Source organism: Rhinoraja longicauda, chromosome 16 (genome assembly GCF_053455715.1).
Source record: "Rhinoraja longicauda isolate Sanriku21f chromosome 16, sRhiLon1.1, whole genome shotgun sequence".
Taxonomy (NCBI): domain Eukaryota; kingdom Metazoa; phylum Chordata; class Chondrichthyes; order Rajiformes; family Arhynchobatidae; genus Rhinoraja; species Rhinoraja longicauda.
The window spans coordinates 8,438,393-8,457,629 of NC_135968.1; the positions used below are offsets into that span (position 1 = coordinate 8,438,393).

The 19,237-nt window shown below is 46.9% G+C and overlaps 1 protein-coding gene across 3 annotated transcripts in view; it reads left to right on the forward strand.

Moving 5' to 3' along the window:
• Positions 1 to 19,237, forward strand: part of asah2 (N-acylsphingosine amidohydrolase 2) — an 88,792-nt gene that overhangs the window by 51,659 nt on the left and 17,896 nt on the right. For all 3 annotated transcript variants that reach the window (XM_078413178.1, XM_078413176.1, XM_078413177.1), the window contains exons 12-16: positions 1,487 to 1,568; positions 3,907 to 4,022; positions 7,729 to 7,823; positions 9,255 to 9,294; positions 14,217 to 14,315. In XM_078413178.1, coding sequence (XP_078269304.1) covers positions 1,487 to 1,568; positions 3,907 to 4,022; positions 7,729 to 7,823; positions 9,255 to 9,294; positions 14,217 to 14,315 — 432 coding nt within the window. The remainder of the gene's footprint in view (positions 1 to 1,486; positions 1,569 to 3,906; positions 4,023 to 7,728; positions 7,824 to 9,254; positions 9,295 to 14,216; positions 14,316 to 19,237) is intronic.

Here is a 19,237-nt window from a genome sequence, read left to right on the forward strand (position 1 = left end):
CATCTCGGTCCTAAAAGACTTCCCCCTTATCCTTAAGCTGTGACCCCTGGTTCTGGACTTCCCCAACATCGGGAACAATCTTCCCGCATCTAGCCTCTCCAACCCCTTAAGAATTTTATATGTTTCTATAAGATTCCCCCTCAGTCTTCTAAATTCCAGCGAGCATAAGCCTAGTCTATCCAGTCTTTCTTCATATGAAAGTCCTGCCATCCCAGGGATCAATCTGGTGAACCTTCTCTGTACTCCCTCTAAGGCTAGAATGTCTTTCCTCAGATTAGGAGACCAAATCTAATCAAGGGATATGGGGAGAAAGCAGGGTCTGGGTACTGATTTTAGATGATCAGCCATGATCATATGGAATGGCGGTTCTGGCTCAAAGCTATATAACTGTTTATATATAACGGTTTGTCTGGATTATTCCAAACGTTACGTAATGCTAATGAATATTCTAGGCTTTTGGAAGCGGTAGGCCTGTGATTGTAGAACCATAAACACTAGTCACGGGCTTTCAATCTTACAGGCACAAATTGCTGGAGTAACACAGCAGGTCAGGCAGCATCTCTGGAGAGAAGGAAGAGATGATGTTTCGGGTCGCGACCCTTCGGACTAATGAACAGACACCAGTCTGAAAATAGTCTTGACCTCAAACATCAGCTATTCCTTTTCTCCAGAGATGCTGTCTGACCCGCTGAGTTACTCCAGCTTTTTGTATTTTTTATTTGTAAACCAACATGATTTTTTAGTGTGTCGTATGGTCACGTAATAGGAGCAGAATTTGGCCATTCGGCCCATCAAGTTTATTCCGTCATTCAATCATGGCTGATCTATCTCTCCCTCCTAACCCCATTCTCCTGCCTTCTCCCCATAACCCCCGACACCCGTACTAATCAAGAATCTACCTATCTCTGCTTTAAAAATATCCATTGACTTGGCCTCCACAGCCTTTTGTGGCAAAGAATTCTACAGATTCACCACCCTCTGACTAAAGAAATTCCTCCTCATCTCCTTGCTAATACAATACAATACAATACAATATATCTTTATTGTCATTGTACAGGGGTACAACGAGATTGAGAATGCGCCTTCCATACGATGCAATAAATTAATTAGCTAAATTTATACAACCCAGTGAAACAAAATTAGAAACAGTTTTAAAACAGAATAAAGTGCCGGTTCACTGTGCGATGTGACCATCCGGCTCAGCAGGACCGGTTCATAGCAGCTATGGCCCTGAGGATGAAGCTGTTCCTGAGTCCGAAAGGGACGTCTTTTAGTTCTGAGGCTGTGACCTCTGGTCCTGGACTCTCCCACTGGTGGAACCATCCTCTCCACATCCACTCTATCCAGGCCTTTCATTATTCGGTCGGTTTCAATGAGGTGCCCCCCTCATCCATCTAAACTCCAGCGATGAGAGGGGCCAGTGCAGCCAAACACTGTCTGTGATTATTGAGCCATAAACACTATTCATGGGCTTTCAACTTTACAGGGTCACACTTGTAAACCTGCCCTTGGCTACAGCTTCGCCGCTGGGACAACTGATGGAGTGGGAGCCTTTAATTTTACACAGGGTAAGCCTAATATGCAAGGTAAGAGATTTTAAAAACCCATTAAAAAAACCAGTCCCTCTGAAAACAAAACAGAAAAACCCAACGTGCAGGAAGGAATTTCAGATGCTGGTTTAAACCGAAGATAGACGCAAAATGCTGGAGTTGAAAGACTGGAGCGACTAGGCTTGTATACACTGGAATTTAGAAGGATGAGAGGGGATCTTATCGAAATGCATAAAATTATTAAGGGGTTGGACACGTTAGAGGGCAGGAAACATGTTCCCAATGTTGGGGGAGTCCAGAACAAGGGGCCACAGTTTAAGAATAAAGGGGTAGGCCATTTAGAACGGAGACGAGGAAAAATATTTTCAGTCAGAGAGTTGTGAATCTGTGGAATTCTCTGCCTCAGAGGGCAGTGGAGGCCAATTCTCTGAATGCATTCAAGAGAGAGCTGGATAGAACTCTTAAGGATAGCGGAGTCAGGGGTATGGGGAGAAGGCAGGAACGGGGTACTGATTGAGAATGATCAGCCATGATCACATTGAATGGCGGTGCTGGCTCGAAGGGCTGAATGGCCTCCTCCTTCACCTATTGTCTATAACACAGCGGGACAGGCAGCATCTATTGAGAAAAGGAATGGGATAAGTTTGGGGTCGGGGCCCTCCTCCAGATGAAGGATCCCGACCTGAAACGTCACCTATTCCTTTTCTCCCGGAGACGCTGCCTGACCTGCTGAGTTGCTCCAGCATTTTGGGTCTATCTTCGAAAAAAACAACGATCTGGGAGATTGGTGGCACAGTAACGCACATGGCAAAGTTGCTGCCTCTCAGCGCAAGAGACCCGGGTTCGATCCTGGCCTTCGGGATGCTGTCTGTGTGGAGTTTGAAAGTCCTCCCTGTTGACCGCGTGCATTTCCTCCGGGTGCTCCGGATTCCTCCCACATCCCATAAGACATCTGGGTCTGTAGTTTAATTGGCCTCTTGTTAAATTGCCCCTGGGGTGGAGGGGAAAGTGGAATAACAGGGAACTATGTAAACAGGTGATCGATGGTCGGCGTGGCCAAAGAGTCTGTTTCTGTAAATTAAACTAAAAGTGTGTGTTGGGATGACACAGTGGCGCACGGTTAGATCAGCTGCCTTACAGCGCCAGAGTCCCGGGTTCTGTACAAAGTTCGTACGTTCTCCCCGTGACTGTGTGGGGTTTCTTTTTGGGTCCTCCGGTTTCCTCCCCATCCCAAAGACTTCCAATGAACTTGTAGGTTAATTGGCTTCTGTAAATTGTCCCCAGTGTCTCGGATAGAACTAGTGTACGTGTGATCGCTGGTCGGCGTGGGCTCGGTAGGGTCTCGGCAACAAACAACGCCGAGAGTCTGATGGCACCACACAACCTTATCCAGAATGTAGCATCTAGAACGTCGCAGCAGTGGAACGTGCCCTGTGGCCCACAATGCCCACAATGCCATGCTCTGCCTCGGCAAGGCCAGCAGCATCATCAAGGACGAGTCGAAACCCTGGCCACTCCCTCTTCTCCCATCGGGCACGAGGTATAGAAGTGCGAAAACGCACACCTCCAGATTCAGGGACAGTCTCTTCCCAGCTGTTATCAGGCAACTGAACCATCCTACCAACTACTAGAGAGCGGGCCTTTCTATCCCACTACTATCTATCCCATTGAAGAACTTCCGACTATCTTTGGTCGGATTTCACCGGCTTTATCTTGCACTATTCACGGCTATTCATGGTTTCCCCTTGATCCTGTATCTGTAAACTGTGGACGGCTCGGTTGCAATCATGTATTGTCTCTCCGCTGACTGGTTAGCACGCAACAAGAAAGCTTTTCACTGTACCTCGGTACACGTGACAATAAACTAGACTCAACTCAACTCAAAATAGACACAAAAAGCTGCAGTAACTCAGTGTGTCACACGGACAGCGTCTCTGGGGAAAAGGAAGAGGTGATGTTTTGGGTCGAGACCCTTCTAACTACTGACTCAACTCATCTCTAAACTGAACTGAATCAACAACCCACCGGGCGGCGCGGTGGCGCAGCGGTAGAGTTGCCGCCTTACAGCGCTTGCAGCGCCAGAGTCCCGGGTTCGATCCTGACTATGGGCGCTGTCTGTACGGAGTTTGTACATTCTCCCCGAGACCTCCGGTTTCCTCCCACACTCCGAAGACGTACAGGCTTGTAGGTTAATTGGCTTGGTGTAGCAAATGTAAATTGTCCCTAGTGTGTGTCGGATAGTGTTCACGTGCTGGGGTGGCTGGTCGGCACGGACTCAGTGGGCCGAAGGGCCTGCCTCCGTTCTGTATCTCTAAACTTAAATGTTGTGTGACGCACTGTGATGTTATTCCTGCAGGAATGGTCGAGGGGGATCCATTTTGGGATTCCATCCGGGACATGTTACTGGGAAAACCCTCGAATGAAACGCAAGATTGCCATCTCCCCAAACCAATACTTCTCAACACAGGCGAAGTAAGTGCCAGTTTTGATCTCTGAAGTTAACACAGTTTCACCACAACGTAGAATACACACGAAAAGCCTGGGGTGACTCAGAGGGACAGGCAGCGTCTCTGGAGAGAAGGAATGATTTAGATTTAGATTTAGAGATACAGTGCGGAAACAGGCCCTTCGGCCCACCGAGTCCGCGCCGCCCAGCGATCCTCACGCACTAACACTATCCTACACACACTAGGGACAATTTTTACATTTACCCAGTCAATTAACCTAAATACCTGTACGTCTTTGGAGTGTGGGAGGAAACCGAAGATCTCGGGGAAAACCCACGCAGGTCACGGGGAGAACGTACAAACTCCGTACAGACGGCGCCCGTAGTCAGGATCGAACCTGAGTCTCCGGCGCTGCATTCGCTGTAAGGCAGCAACTCTACCGCTGCGCCACCGTGCCGAATGGGCAGTACCCTCTCGAGCAGTCAGGTCGAGCAAACCCTGTTCCAGGCGTAGACTGGCCCTCTCCCTGAGCTCCATCTCCTGAGTTACTCCAGCATTTTGAGTCTATCTTTGGTGTAAAGTACCATCTGCAGTTCCTTCCTACACATGACCACAACCCTGTGTATTTTGTGTCGATAGCAAATTGGAGGATCAGCAACTCATTTTTCACTTGGGCAGCTTACAACCCAGCCGTATGAATATTAATTTCTCTAACTTCAAGTATCCCTTGCATTCCCCCCTCTCTCCGCCCCTCCCCCACCGTCTTACCAGCTTCAAAGTCGTCTTGTTGAGTTTCATTGTCTGTAAGTCGTTTCCGCCTAGACCACAACTTACAATGGCCTGTGTCCTTAATCATCGTTGCTTTTTTTCCCATGTCATTCATTCATTTGTCTATTATCTCTCTACACCACCATCCATATATCTCGTATCCCTCTCCCCTGACTCTCACCCTGAGGAAGGGCCTCGACCCAAAACGTCACCCATTCCTTTTCTGCAGAGATGCTGCCCGATCCGCTGAGTTCCTCCGGCTTGTTGTGTCTAGTGTATTTTGAGGTGTTTGAGATGCTGTTTTACACCGAAGATAAGACACAAAATACTGGAGTAACTCGGCGGGACAGGCAGCATCTCTGGAGGGGAGGAATGGGCGACGTTTCGGGTCGAGACCCTTCTTCAGACCGAGAGTCAGGGGAGAGGGAGACACGCAGATAAGGAAGTGTAAGGTGTGAAAACAGGACAAAGGGAATGGAGATCAAGGGAAATGTAGAATAGATCATTGTTAGATGGGAGAGGGAACAACAAAGCAAGCAGTAAGATAAAATGCAGTTGGAGGCAGTAAGACTGGTCGGAGAACTGGGAAGGGGGAGGGGATGGAGAGAGAGAGGGAAGGCAAGGGTTACATGAAGTTAGAGGTCAATGTTCATACCACTGGGGTGTAATCTGCCCAAGCTCTTAAGGATAGTGGAGTCAGGGGGTATGGGGAGAAGGCAGGAACGGGGTACTGATTGAGAATGATCAGCCATGATCACATTGAATGGCGGTGCTGGCTCGAAGGGCCAAATGGCCTCCTCCTGCACCTATTGTCTATTGTCTATTGTCTATATGTTCAGATTTTCTTCGTGTCTCCTTTGCGAGCAGTCTTACTCCCACCAGGTTCACAGGCATGCAAAGGTCTTGGCTGCAAACACACCCAAGAGTCAGATGATAGTACACAACTTCTTCTAGAACTTAGTATACATGGCGGCACAGTGGCGCAGCGGTAGAATTTCTGCCTTACAGCGCCGGAGGCGATGTGCGCTTGTCTATACACTGTTTGTACGTTCTCCCCGTGACCTGCGTGGGTTTTCCCCGAGATCTTCGGTTTCCTCCCGCACTCCAAAGGCGTACAGGTTGTTGTGATATTGCAAGGACTATTTTGTTTGCCCGCGTAGCAACATTGTAATTGTAAATTGTAAAATTGTAAATTGTAAATTGTAAATTGTAAATTGTAAAATTGTAAAATTGTAAAAAACCTTTATTGTCACTACACAAAGTACAGCGAAATTAAAGCAGTCCAGATGATGCAATCACACACAGCAGACAGTACAAAGGATAAACCTTTATCCATAACAAACTAAACCTAATCTACTGAATTAAACAAACTGACCTCTAATACAATATAGACAAAACAATGACAATACGGTCGAGGCAGTGTACAGTGCAATCAAGACAGCAAGTTATTGCACAGCAATGAGAGCTAACATATTGCAAGTGCCGTTTAAAAAAAAAAAAAAAAAATGAAATAAAAAAATAAAAAATAAAAAAAAAGAAAATAAAAAAAAAAAAAAAAAAAAAAAATAATGTAATTAAATATAAGGTGCGGTCGGTTGTAACATGTAATAAGTTTAGAAAATGTTAACAATATAAGTGCAGTAGAATGTAAACTTGTATTAAATTGAGGCTTCAGTTTTCTGACAAGTAACTGACAGTGTTCCGATCAGTTCCGTTCCTTCCCTTCAGTTTTATGTGAGTGTCTGGCGGTGTTCAGCTCACGTATGACACTGGGGTAGAAACTGTTCTTGAGTCTATTAAGAACATGTGTATATATGAGAATGATGTAATATTGGCGGGCACTCTGGTTCCAGGTGGTTGTGAAATAAACTGAGCCTGGATTTATGCTCAGCCTTCAAACCCCTAAATATGTGTACTTGTGGTCTTTCCAGAGTCATAACAACGGTATAACAGATACCGGACCACGAAGTACAACACAGGTTTGTAGGTTAATTGGCTTGGTATAAAATGAAGTTGACCCTAGATGCTGTGATATACCTGCTTCACCTACCTTCTCCAGTAGAACGTTTCATGTACCAGCCACCCCTTGTGTAAAAAATGTTGCTCCTCCGGATTCTCTTCAATATTTCCCCCCCCCCCCTTCACCTTGAACCTATGTTTCTCGATTCCCCTACTCTGGGTAAAAGAGAGTGTGCATGTCCCCTGTCTATTACTCTCATGATCTTGTACGCCCTTATAAAATGACCCCTCAACCTTCTGTGTCCCCAAAGAATAAACTTCTGAGCTGCTCAACCTCTCCCTATACGTCATGAGTTTGAGGCTTGGCAACATCCTCGATGGGCTGAATGGCCTAATTCTGCTCCTGTGTCTTATAGAGCTAGATAGAGCCCTTAAGGATAGCAGAGTCAGGGGGTATGGGGAGAAGGCAGGAACGGGGTACTGATTGAGAATGATCAGCCATGATCACATTGAATGGCGGTGCTGGCTCGAAGGGCCGAATGGCCTATTCCTGCACCTATTGTCTATTGTCTTATGACCTTATGATCCACAATCCAGCCAGTCCATCTCTTTGCTTGATCTGCCTGCCTGATGAGCTGTAGAGTTACCATGGCAGCAAATCTTTTAACATCAGAGGCGGCACGGTGGCACAGCGGTAGAGTTGCCGCCTTACGGCGCCAGAGACCCGGGTTTCATCCTGACTACGGGTGCTGTCTATACGGAGTTTGCACGTTCTCCCCGTGGCCCGCGCGGGTTTTCTCCGGGCGCTCCAGGCTTCGTCCCACAACTCCAAAGACGTTCAGGTTTGTAGACACTAATTGGCTTTGGTGTAATTGTAAATTTGCCCCAGTGTGTGCAGGACAGTGCTAGCGTGCGGGCCGGTGGGTCAAAGGGTCTACTTCAGCGCTGCATTTCTAAACTAAACCAATCGGTAGTGTTTTGAGTGGTGTGTCTTTTCCTTCCAGATGACTAAACCAGTCCCTTGGCACCCGGACATTGTGGACGTGCAGATTCTCACCATTGGGACGATGGCGATTGTCGCTGTTCCTGGAGAGTTCACGTGAGTTTTCCCCAGAACTGTTGGATGTCATCGTTTCCGCTGCAGTCCGATAATAGATTTTTTTTAATTCCCAAACTTTGCCCTCATGCCTGTAACCCATTTAATGTTTAAACCCAAAATCATAAGGTCATAAGTGATAGGAGCAGAATTAGGCCATTCGGCCCATCGCGTCTTCCCCGCCATTCCATCATGGCTGATCTATCTCTCTCCCTCCTAACCCCTTTCTCCTGCCATTCCCCCATAACCTCTGACACCTGTACGAATCAAGAATCTATCTCTGCCTCAAATATATCCACTGACTTTGCCTCTCCACAGCCTCCTGTGGCAAAGAATTCCACAGATTCACCACCCTCTGACTAAAGAAATTCCTCCTCATCCCCTTCCTATAAGAAAGTCCTTTCATTCTGAGGCTGTAGAAATGTGTGAAATGTGGAAAGGCTCAGCGAGTTTGAGAATCCAATGATGTTTTATAAGTTCAATAAGGGAAAGAGGGTAACGAGAGGGGGCGGCATGCTGGCGCAGCGGTAGAGTGGCCGCTTTACAACGACAGAGACCCGGGTTCCATCCGTAGCACAGGTGCTGTCTGTGCGGAGTTTGTACGTTCTCCCCGTGACCCGCGTGGGTTTTCTCCGGATGCTCCGATTTCCTCCCACACTCCAAGGATGTTCAGGTTTGTAGGTTAAATTGGCTTCGGTAAAAATTTGTCATTTGTCCCCGGTGTGTGTTGATTAGCGGTACTGTACGGGGATCGCCGGTCAGCACGGACCCGGTTGGCCGAAGGGCCTGTTTCCGTTCTGTATCTCTAAACTAAACCAAACTGGAGAGAGAATAGGGCCCCTCAGGAACCAAAGTTGGACATCTCTGTAGAGAAGCCGCAGGAGACGGGCAAAGTCTTCAATGAGTATTTCTCCTCGCTACCTGTAAGGTGGCAACTCTACCGCTGCGCCACCGTACCCTACACCAACTTTTAGACGACACTTGGACAGGTTTCGATTTGGATAGGAAATATTTAGAGGGAAGATAGACACAAAATGCTGGAGTAACTCAGCAGGACAAGCAGCATCTCTGGAGAGAAGGAATGGGTGACATTTCGGGTCGAGACCCTTCTTCAGACTGATGTCGGGGGGGGGGGGGGGAGGGGTGGAAGGGAGATCCATAGATAAGGAGGTGTAAGGTGTGAAATAGGACAAAGGGAATGGAGATCAAGGAAAACGTAGAATAGATCATCGTTAGCTGGGAGAAGGTAACAACAAAGCAAACAGAGATAAAATGTATGATAGACGCACAAAGCTGGAGTAACTCAGCGGGTCAGGCAGCATCTCCGGAGAGAAGGAATGGGTGACATTTCGGGTCGAGACCCTGCTTCAGACTGGTTAGGGAAACAAGTTATTAAACTCTCTAATTTTTCGTTCTGACCTTTTCCCCACCTAGGACTATGTCTGGAAGGAGATTGAGAGAAACGGTGAAGCGTGTAAGTTGATAATTTGTGCCGAATTCACGTGAGATACTTCAGATGTGCTGTGCGGAGCTAGATGCTTGAATGAGCTCCCTGTTTTCCTGGTGGATTAACTTTATTTAAAAGGGCATTCAGGCTGATTAATGGGCAGTACCGAATTCGCCCATCTCAGCCTGAGGATGTTGTCGAGCTGGAAAGGGCGCAGAGAGGATTTACGAGGATGTTGCCAGGACTCGAGGGTCTGAGCTATAGGGAGAGGTTGAGTAGGCTGGGGCTCTATTCCTTGGGGCGCAGGAGGATGAGGGGTGATCTTATAGAGGTGTCTAAGATCATGAGGGGGAATAGATCGGGAAGATGCACAGTGTCTTTTACCCAGAGTAGGGGATTCGAGGGAGAAAGTTTTAATGGAAACTTGAGAAGCAACCTTTTTTCACACAAAGTGTGGTGGGTAAATGGAAGGGACTGCCAGAGGAAGTAGTTGAGACAGCTAACTATAATAATGTTTAAAAAATATTTGTGCAGGTACATGATAGGACAGGTTTAGAGAGATGTGGGCCAATCGCAGGCAGGTGGGACTAGAGTAGATGGGGCGTGTTGGTTGGAATGGGCAAGTTGGGCCGAATGGCCTGTTCCCACGCTGTGAGACTCTATGACTCCAGGAGTTGTTCAAGACATGCACAATGCTCAAACTACACTGCGGGTATTACTTTGGCTCGTCGACTGAGTCACAACCCCACTGTGAAGGGTGGCACGGGTGGCGCAGCGGTAGAGTTGCTGCCTTACAGCGCCAGAGACCCGGGTTCGATCCCAACTACGGGTGCTGTCTGTACGGAGTTTGTACGTTCTCCCCGTGGCCTGCGTGGGTTTTCTCCGGGTGCTCCGTTTTCCTCCCACACTCCAGAGACTTATAGGTATGTAGGCTAATTGGCTTGGTGCAATTATAAATTGTCCCTAGTGTGTGTAGGATAGTGTAAGTGTGCGGAGATCGCAGCCCGGCGGGGAATCGATGGGCCGAAGGGCCTTATTTTGCACTGTGTCTCTAAACTAAAACCATACTAAACCCAGTAATCCGCCCTTTGATACTCTGTTCGATGGAATAGGCTCTTCTTCCGTGATTTCCCCACATCTGCAGTGATTAGTCGAGCAACTGCGATTGTTGCATGTGTCGAGGGTGGGTGGGTAGTGGAGATGGTGAAGCAGATGATTAAAGAACAGGCTGGTAGAACTGCTGCCTCACAGCGCCAGAGACCCGGGTCCAAACCAGTTTCAGTTTCAGTTTAGTTTATTGTCACGTGTACCGAGGGACAGTGAAAAGCTTTTGTTGCGTGCTAGCCAGCCAGCAGAAAGACAATACATGTCTTTAATATTGTCAAAACAGGCACCACCAGAATCAGGAACAGCCTCTGCTATCGGGCTTCTGAATGGTCCTTCCATAAGCTTGGTCAGTGTGGGCAAGTTGGGCCGAAGGGCCTGTTTCCACACTGCGTCACTCCATGATTCTATGACTCTATGCTAATGTAATATTCGATTCAAGTCATCCCTCATTGAGGACATCGGACTTTGTCTATGGAACCGATGCGCTACAATGCTGAGAATTACATTCTGCATTCCGTATCTTCCCCTTTGCTCTACCTATTGTGGCTGAGTTTGACTTGATTGCATTCATGTGTAGTATTATCTAATCTGACTGGAGAGCATGCACAAAAAAAAGCTCTTCACTGTACCTCAGTACTCGTGAAAATAGTTTAGTCAGTTTAGTTCATTTCGTTTATTGTCACGTGTACTGAGGTACAGTGAAAAGCTTTTTTGTTGCGTGCTAACCAGTCAGCGGAAAGACAATACACGATTACCATCGATCCATTTACAGTGTATAGATGCATGATAAGGGAATAACGTTTAGCACAAGGTAAAGGCGTGCAGCATAGGTTTACTAGGTTAATTCCCAGAATGATGGGACTGTCCTATGTTGAAAGACTGGAGCGGCTAGGCTTGTAAACAGGCCCGCCGGCCCACCGAGTCCGCGCCGACCAGTGATCCCCGCGCATTAACACTACCCTGTTAAAGGTAGTGTATCGAAGTGAAAGGCTTGGACAGCGTGGATGTGGAGCGGATGTTTCCACTAATGGGACTGGAGGATATGGCCCCAGAATTGAAAGATGTTTCTTATCGAAACATATAAGATTATTAAGGGGTTGGACACGTTAGAAGCAGGAAACATATTCCCAATGTTGGGGGAGTCCAGAACAAGGGGCCACAGTTTAAGAGTAAGGGGTAGGCCATTTAGAACGGAGATGAGGAAAAACTTTTTCAGTCAGAGAGTTGTGAATCTGTGGAATTCTCTGCATTCGAGAGAGAGCTAGATAGAGCTCTTAAGGATAGCGAAGTCAGGGGGTATGGGGAGAAGGCAGGAACGGGGTACTGATTGAGAATGATCAGCCATGATCACATTGAATGGCAGTGCTGGCTCGAAGGGCCGAATGGCCTACTCCTGCACCTATTGTCTATTGTCTAAAGCCAGCAAAGTCTGATCAAGGATAGTCCGAGGGTCACCAGAGAGGTAGATTGTAGTTCAGCACTGCTCTCTGGTTGTGGTAGCATGGTTCAGTTGCCTGATAACAGCTGCGAAGAACCTGTCCAGATTGTGTAGGATAGTGTTAATGTACGGGGTGATCGCTGGCCAGCGCGGACTCAGTGGGCTGAATCACTGAAATGTGTAAAGTAAACTCTAAACTCCCCATTCCGGCTTGGTACCCTGAAATCTGGTTTATTAGTTCTGTAAAAACCTCCAGTGCAAACACTGTGAAACGCGGCTCACTGCAGCCCAGATAGCTCTTTGATACACCATAAATTAATTTTTATTGCAACCCGAAACAACCTTATTAAAATCCTGACTGCTGAATAAACCATAAAACCTTCGAACTGTTCTCATCGCTAAATATCAATTACTGTGAGAAAGTAAGAGGCTTGTATAACTCCTTTTGTAACCTTGGAAGTCACAGGGATACTTTAAAAGTTATAATCGCTGTTTTAATGTCACAAATACACCAGAATCAGAATCAGAATCAGAATAGCCTTTATTGTCATCCAAAAGAACAAGTCTTTTGGACGAAATTCCGTCACCCACAGTCAAAACAATAAGAGCAATAAAAATAAGCAATAACACACACAATCACAAACCAACACAAAAAAAAAAAAAAAGTCCATCACAGTGAGTCTCCTCCAGTCACCTTCTCACTGTGATGGAAGGCCACAATGTCTTTTCTCTTCCCCTGCCGTCTTCTCCCGCGGTCATGCTGTTGAAGTTGCCACGTCGGGGCGGTCGTGGATCCCAACATTGAAGCCCCCGCCGGGCAGAGAAAATCCCGCGGCCTGGAACAGGCCGCGCCGGACGGTGAAAGACCAGCTTGCTAAACAACTTTAGCAGAGGGAGATCTGACAACTAGCATTGTGATTTAAATGGCAGCCACTCCCCGACTTACGTAATAGGTGACTTAGGTAAACTCGCACACACGCAAGCTATTCTTTTTGCCCAATTCGTTATATCCGAGTTGTGCGTCTCTGTAGGTCTCGGTTACAGTGTATTTCTGCCGTCGACCGCATACATTTCCCCAAACCAGTCAGCTGTTCTTGTGGACGCTCCCCTATGGTCTCCACCTCGGAGCTCCACCATGGTCCCCACCTCGGAGCTCCACCATGGTCTCCATCTCGGAGCTCCACCATGGTCCCCACCTCGGAGCTCCACCATGGTCTCCATCTCGGAGCTCCACCATGGTCTCCATCTCAGAGCTCCCCCACTGTGGTTTTTACCAAAGATACTAGAGGAGCAAGATAGACCACTCGACCCTAAAAACCGTGGTACGTCATGGCGCCATTTTAGTAGGCAAAACTTGCAGAAACATTTTAAAACGAAAAATAACAAAAATCTGTGAATTGATAGATGAGATATATTCTGCATTTTTATGGTATCATCACACATACTGTTCCCCCAAAACATTGATTGTAAATTTCCCCAGTGTGGGACGAATAAAGGAATATATTATTATATATTACACTGTGAGAGGCATAGCGAACGGTGGTTTTTGCTTACTAAAATGGCGGACCTTCTGCTCCTTTGCGTACTACACTTCAGCGGCAGAGTTACTGCCTTACAGTGCCTGACACTCGGATTTGATCCTGACTACGGGAGCTTGTCTGTTTGTGGGTTTTCTCTGGGAGCTCAAGTTTTCCTCCCATACTCCAAAGACGTGCAAAAGCTTTTCACTGTAACTCGGTACACATGACAATAAACTAAAACTGAACTAATTTTAATTTTTTTTTTAGATTTTTAGATTTAGAGATACAGCGCGGAAACAGGCCCTTCGGCCCACCGGGTCCGCGCCGCCCAGCGATCCCCGCACATTAACACTATCCTACCCACTAGGGACAATTTTTACATTTGCCCAGCCAATTAACCTACATACCTGTACGTCTTTGGAGTGTGGGAGGAAACCGAAGATCTCGGAAAAAACCCACGCAGGTCACGGGGAGAACGTACAAACTCCGTACAGACGGCGCCCGTAGTCAGGATCGAACCCGGGTCTCCGGCGCTGCATTCACTGTAAGGCAGCAACTCTACCGCTGCGCCACCGTGCCGCCCTTGGGCTTGGTATAATTGTAAATCGTCCCTAGTGTGTGTAGGATAGTGTTAGCGTGCGGGGATCGCTGGTCGGCGAAGACTCGGTGGGCCAAAGATCCTGTTTTCGCGCTGTACCTCTAAACTAAACTAAAACTAATATTATCTGATAATATTACCTATCATAGTATCTGATAATGTTACCTATCATTGATATTGCCTGCAACAGCACTGATTATTAGTAGATTTTCATATCCGTATTTGGATGTGAAAAGATTGCATTAATAACTCTTTTATTTCAAATCCTTATCTTTGTCCATCCCAGGAACTTGAATCCAGTGGATCTTTGAAAGACATTGATGTAGTGGTTGCTGGCCTCTGTAACGTGTACACGCATTATATCACCACTTATGAAGAATACCAGGTAATTAAAGACTTTATCTCTCACGTGATAGTTTATTAATAGATATAGACAATAGACAATAGACAATAGGTGCAGGAGGAGGCCATTCGGCCCTTCGAGCCAGCACCGCCATTCAATGTGATCATGGCTGATCATTCTCAATCAGTACCCCGTTCCTGCCTTCTCCCCATACCCCCTTGACTCCGCTATCCATAAGAGCTCTATCTAGCTCTCTCTTGAATGCATTCAGAGAATTGGCCTCCACTGCCTTCTGAGGCAGAGAATTCCACAGATTCGCAACTCTCTGACTGAAAAAGTTTTTCCTCATCTCCGTTCTAAATGGCCTACCCCTTATTCTTAAACTGTGGCCCCTTGTTCTGGACTCCCCCCAACATTGGGAACATGTTTCCTGCCTCTAACGTGTCCAACCCCTTAATAATCTTATACGTTTCGATAAGATCTCCTCTCATCCTTCTAAATTCCAGTGTATACAAGCCTAGTCGCTCCAGTCTTTCAACATATGACAGTCCCGCCATCCCGGGAATTAAACTAGTAAACCTACGCTGCACGCCCTCAATAGCAAGAATGATACATTATAATATGATGCCATTCAGGACATTTTCTACCGGCGGTGCCTGCGGAAGGCACGCAGCATCGTCAAGGACCACAGCCACCCAGCATGCAGGCTGTTCTCCTTGTTACCGTCAGGCAGACGATACAGGAGTATGCATGCGCGTACCACCAGACTTAAGAACAGTTTCTACCATCAGGCCATCAGGCTTCTCAACTCATAAACACATTTCAAATCATATATGTTGATTATTTTTAATATTGTCTTTTTACCTATTTTTAATATTGTCTTTTTACCTTACTTGTTAATGTCATTTAAAAAAAATCTTATTTTTTCCTTGGAATATTACTGCTGAGGTGACCCGTTGTCTTGTCAAATACATTTCATTGTACTGTTGACCCTGTGCCAACCTACATATGACAAATAAAAATTATTATTATTATTATTATTATTGGTATAAATGGAATTCTGCGATTTTGTCCATTTTTCCTTATCGTTCAACCTCCCCTTACTTGACGGCAGATCTGAATTAGCCGACTGGATCTCCTGATTGCAAATCATTTTGACTTCCCCTTCCCGTTCCCGTGTAGGCCTCTCTGTCCTGGGCCTCCTCCATTGCCAAAATGAGGCCATATGCAAACTGGAGGAACAGCACCTCAGTTGGGCAGCTTACAGCTCAATTGTACGAACATTGAATTCTCCAATTTTAGCTAACCATCCAACCGCAGTGTATCCCATTCCTTCTATCCAGAGATGCTGCCTGACCCCTGGAGTTACTCCAGCAATTTCCCCTCTCCGCTAGACCCACCTGCCCACATTTGGCTCACAGAAAGATATAAAATAGGTGGAGGAGGAGGCCATTTGGCCCTTCGAGCCAGCACCGCCATTCATTGTGATCATGGCTGATCATTCTCAATCAGTACCCCGTTCCTGCCTTCTCCCCATACCCCATGACTCCGCTATCCTTAAGAGCTTTATCTAGCTCTCTCTTGAATGCATTCAGAGAATTGGCCTCCACTGCCTTCTGTGGCAGAGAATTCCACAAATTCACAACTCTCTGGGTGAAAAAGTTTTTTCTCAACTCAGTTTTAAATGGCCTCCCCTTTATTCTTGGACTGTGGCCCCTGGCTCATTGCCCTCTCAACTTTTCCTATCCATGTACCGGTCCAAGTGTCTTTTAAATGCTGTTAAAAGTACCTGCCTCAACTACCTCCTCTGGCAGCTTGTTCCACGCACCCAAGTAAACATGCATTGTCTTTCCGCTGACCGTTTAGCACGCAACAAAAGCCTTTCACTGTGGCTCGGTGCACGTGACAATAAACTAAACTCCAGAATTGATGGGGCAAGTTCGAGGGCACAGTGACCAATTACTGCTTCTGCGAACGTTTTCTTTTTGTTCGTTGTTTTTTGCGGAAATTGTCGAAGGAATGTTGCATGATGTTCTGCAAAATACTCTTAAGGGGATAGCGGCTCAAAATACTCCCTGCAATCTGTTCGCCAGCTGCCAAAATTCCTGTGTCAGCAGTCTTCTTATAGGTGGAGCTGCTAAGGCGTTGGATTTTCCATCTGGATTTGGATCCATGACTAATTCCAGAAAGTTTGTTTTTCTTAAAAGAGCCAAGGTTACTATGTCGAGTCCCACCCACTCTCATAGGCCATTGCACTGTCGAAGGCAAGGTTTGTACACACAATTCCATCCAGTCGTTCAAGTCAGGATGAGGTTTTAGGTTTAATTTAGTTTAGTTTCGTTAGGAGATGCAGCGCGGAAACAGGCTCACCGGCCCACCGAGTCCGCGCCGACCAGCGATCCCCGCGCATTAACACTACCCCGTTAAAGGCAGTGTATCCGAGTGAAAGACTTGGACAGAGTGGATGTGGAGCGGATGTTTCCACGAGTGGGACTGGAGGACATGGCCCCAGAATTAAAGGACGTTCCTTATCGAAACATATAAGATTATTAAGGGGTTGGACACATTCGAGGCAGGAAACATTTCCCCAATGTTGGCGGAGTCCAGAACCAGGGGCCACAGTTTAAGAATAAGGGGTAGGCCATTTAGAACGGAGATGAGGAAAAACTTTTTCACTCAGAGAGTTGTGAATCTGTGGAATTCTCTGCCTCAGAAGGCAGTGGAGGCCAATTCTCTGGGTGCTTTCAAGAGAGAGCTAGATAGAGCTCTTAAAGATAGCGGAGTCAGGGGGTATGGGGAGAAGGCAGGAACGGGCTACTGATTGTGAATGATCAGCCATGATCACATTAAATGGTGGTGCTGGCTCGAAGGGCCGAATGGCCTCCTCCTGCACCTATTGTCTATTGTCCTTTAGAATGGAGACGAAGAGGAATTTCTTTAGTCAGAGGGTGGTGAACCTGTGGAATTCTTTGCCACAGAAGGATGTAGAGGCAGTCAATTAATATTGTTAAGGCAGAGATAGATAGATTCTTGATTCGTACAGGAGTCAGGGGTGATGGGGAAAAGGCAGGAGAATGGGGTCAGGAGAGAGATGATGAATGGCGGATTGGACTAGATGGGCCGATTGGCCTAATTTTACTCCTATCACTTATGACCTTATGACCCTTCACTCCCTAATGACAATTTACAATTTTACCCGAGCCAATTAACCTACAAACCCGCACGTCTGTGGAGTGCGGGAGGAAACCGAAGATCTCGGAGAAAACCCACGCAGGTCACGGGGAGAACGTACAAACTCCGCACAGACAGCACCCATAGTCAGGATGGAACACGGGTCTCCGGCATTGTAAGGCAGTAGCTCTACCGCTGCGCCACCGTGCTACCCTTTAGGTTAAGGTTTATTATTGTCACATGTATTCGGTACGGTTAAATTCCCCGCCAAAGCAACAAAAGTATTCATTATAATCTCGATGGTCTCTCTTCTTTCTCCTCCACCTCCCCCCCCCCCCCCCCCCCCCCCCCACGGATAATATCGGATAATCGGGGCAGCACAATGGCTGCTGCCTCACAGCGCCAGAGACCCGGGTTCCATCCTGACTACGTGTGTTTGTCCGTACGGAGTTTGTACGTTCTCCCTGAGACCTGCGTGGGTTTCCTCCGAGATCTTTGGTTTCCTTCCACACTCCAAAGGCGTACAGGTTTGTAGGATAATAGGCTTCGGTGAAATTGTAAATTGTCCCTAGTGTGTGTGTGTAGGGTGGTGTTAATGTGCGGGGGGGGATTGCTGGGCAGTTTTGGACTCGGTCAGTCAAAGGACTTGTTTCCGCGCCGTATCTCTGAACTAAAAAGAACTAAACTGAAGTAAACCACTATGGTTGCTTGGGTTCATGAAGTGAACTTTACACATTGACATTGATACATCTTTTCCTGCCCTTTATCACATTTAAATGCAAGCATAGCCTAGCAACCTTGGTTCAAGACCTGCTAAAGCGTGTAACATACTATCATGTGGGTTATTTTGGGGAAAGTCAAACTCAAGTGCAATAGATAGAGCATAGGGGAAGGCTGGAGAAGCTTAAGTGGTGAATTATACTTCAAAGGGTGGATGCAAGTTATTGGGAGAAGGGTTTTGTGAGGAGTTAGCAGTGTTTATGAGGTTATCCACTTTGGTGGTCAGAATAAGAAGGCAGATTAGAAACATAGAAACATAGAAAATAGGTGCAGGAGTAGGCCATTCGGCCCTTCGAGCCTGCACCGCCATTCAATATGATCATGGCTGATCATCCAGCTCAGTATCCTGTACCTGCCTTCTCTCCATAGCCCCTGATCCCTTTAGCAAAAAGGGCCACATCTAACTCCCTCTTAAATATAGCCAATGAACTGGCCTCAACTACCTTCTGTGGCAGAGAATTCCACAGACTCACCACTCTCTGTGTGAAGAAATGTTTTCTCATCTCGGTCCTAAAAGACTTCCCCCTTATCCTTAAGCTGTGACCCCTGGTTCTGGACTCCCCCAACATCGAGAACAATCTTCCCGCATCTAGCCTCTCCAACCCCTTAAGAATTTATATGTTTCTATAAGATCCCCCCTCAGTCTTCTAAATTCCAGCGAGTACAAGCCCAGTCTATCCAGTCTTTCCCCATATGAAAGTCCCGCCATCCCAGGGATCAATCTGGTGAACCTTCTCTGTACTCCCTCTAAGGCAAGAACGTCTTTCCTCAGGTTAGGAGACCAAAACTGCACACAATACTCCAGGTGCAGTCTCACCAAGGCCCTGTACAACTGCAGCAGAACCTCCCTGCTCCTAAACTCAAATCCTCTTGCTATGAATGCCAACATACCATTCGCTTTCTTCACTGCCTGTTGCACCTGCACGCTTGCTTTCAATGACTGGTGCACCATGACACCCAGGTCACGTTGCATCTCCCCTTCTCCCAATCGTTCACCATTCAGGTAATACTCT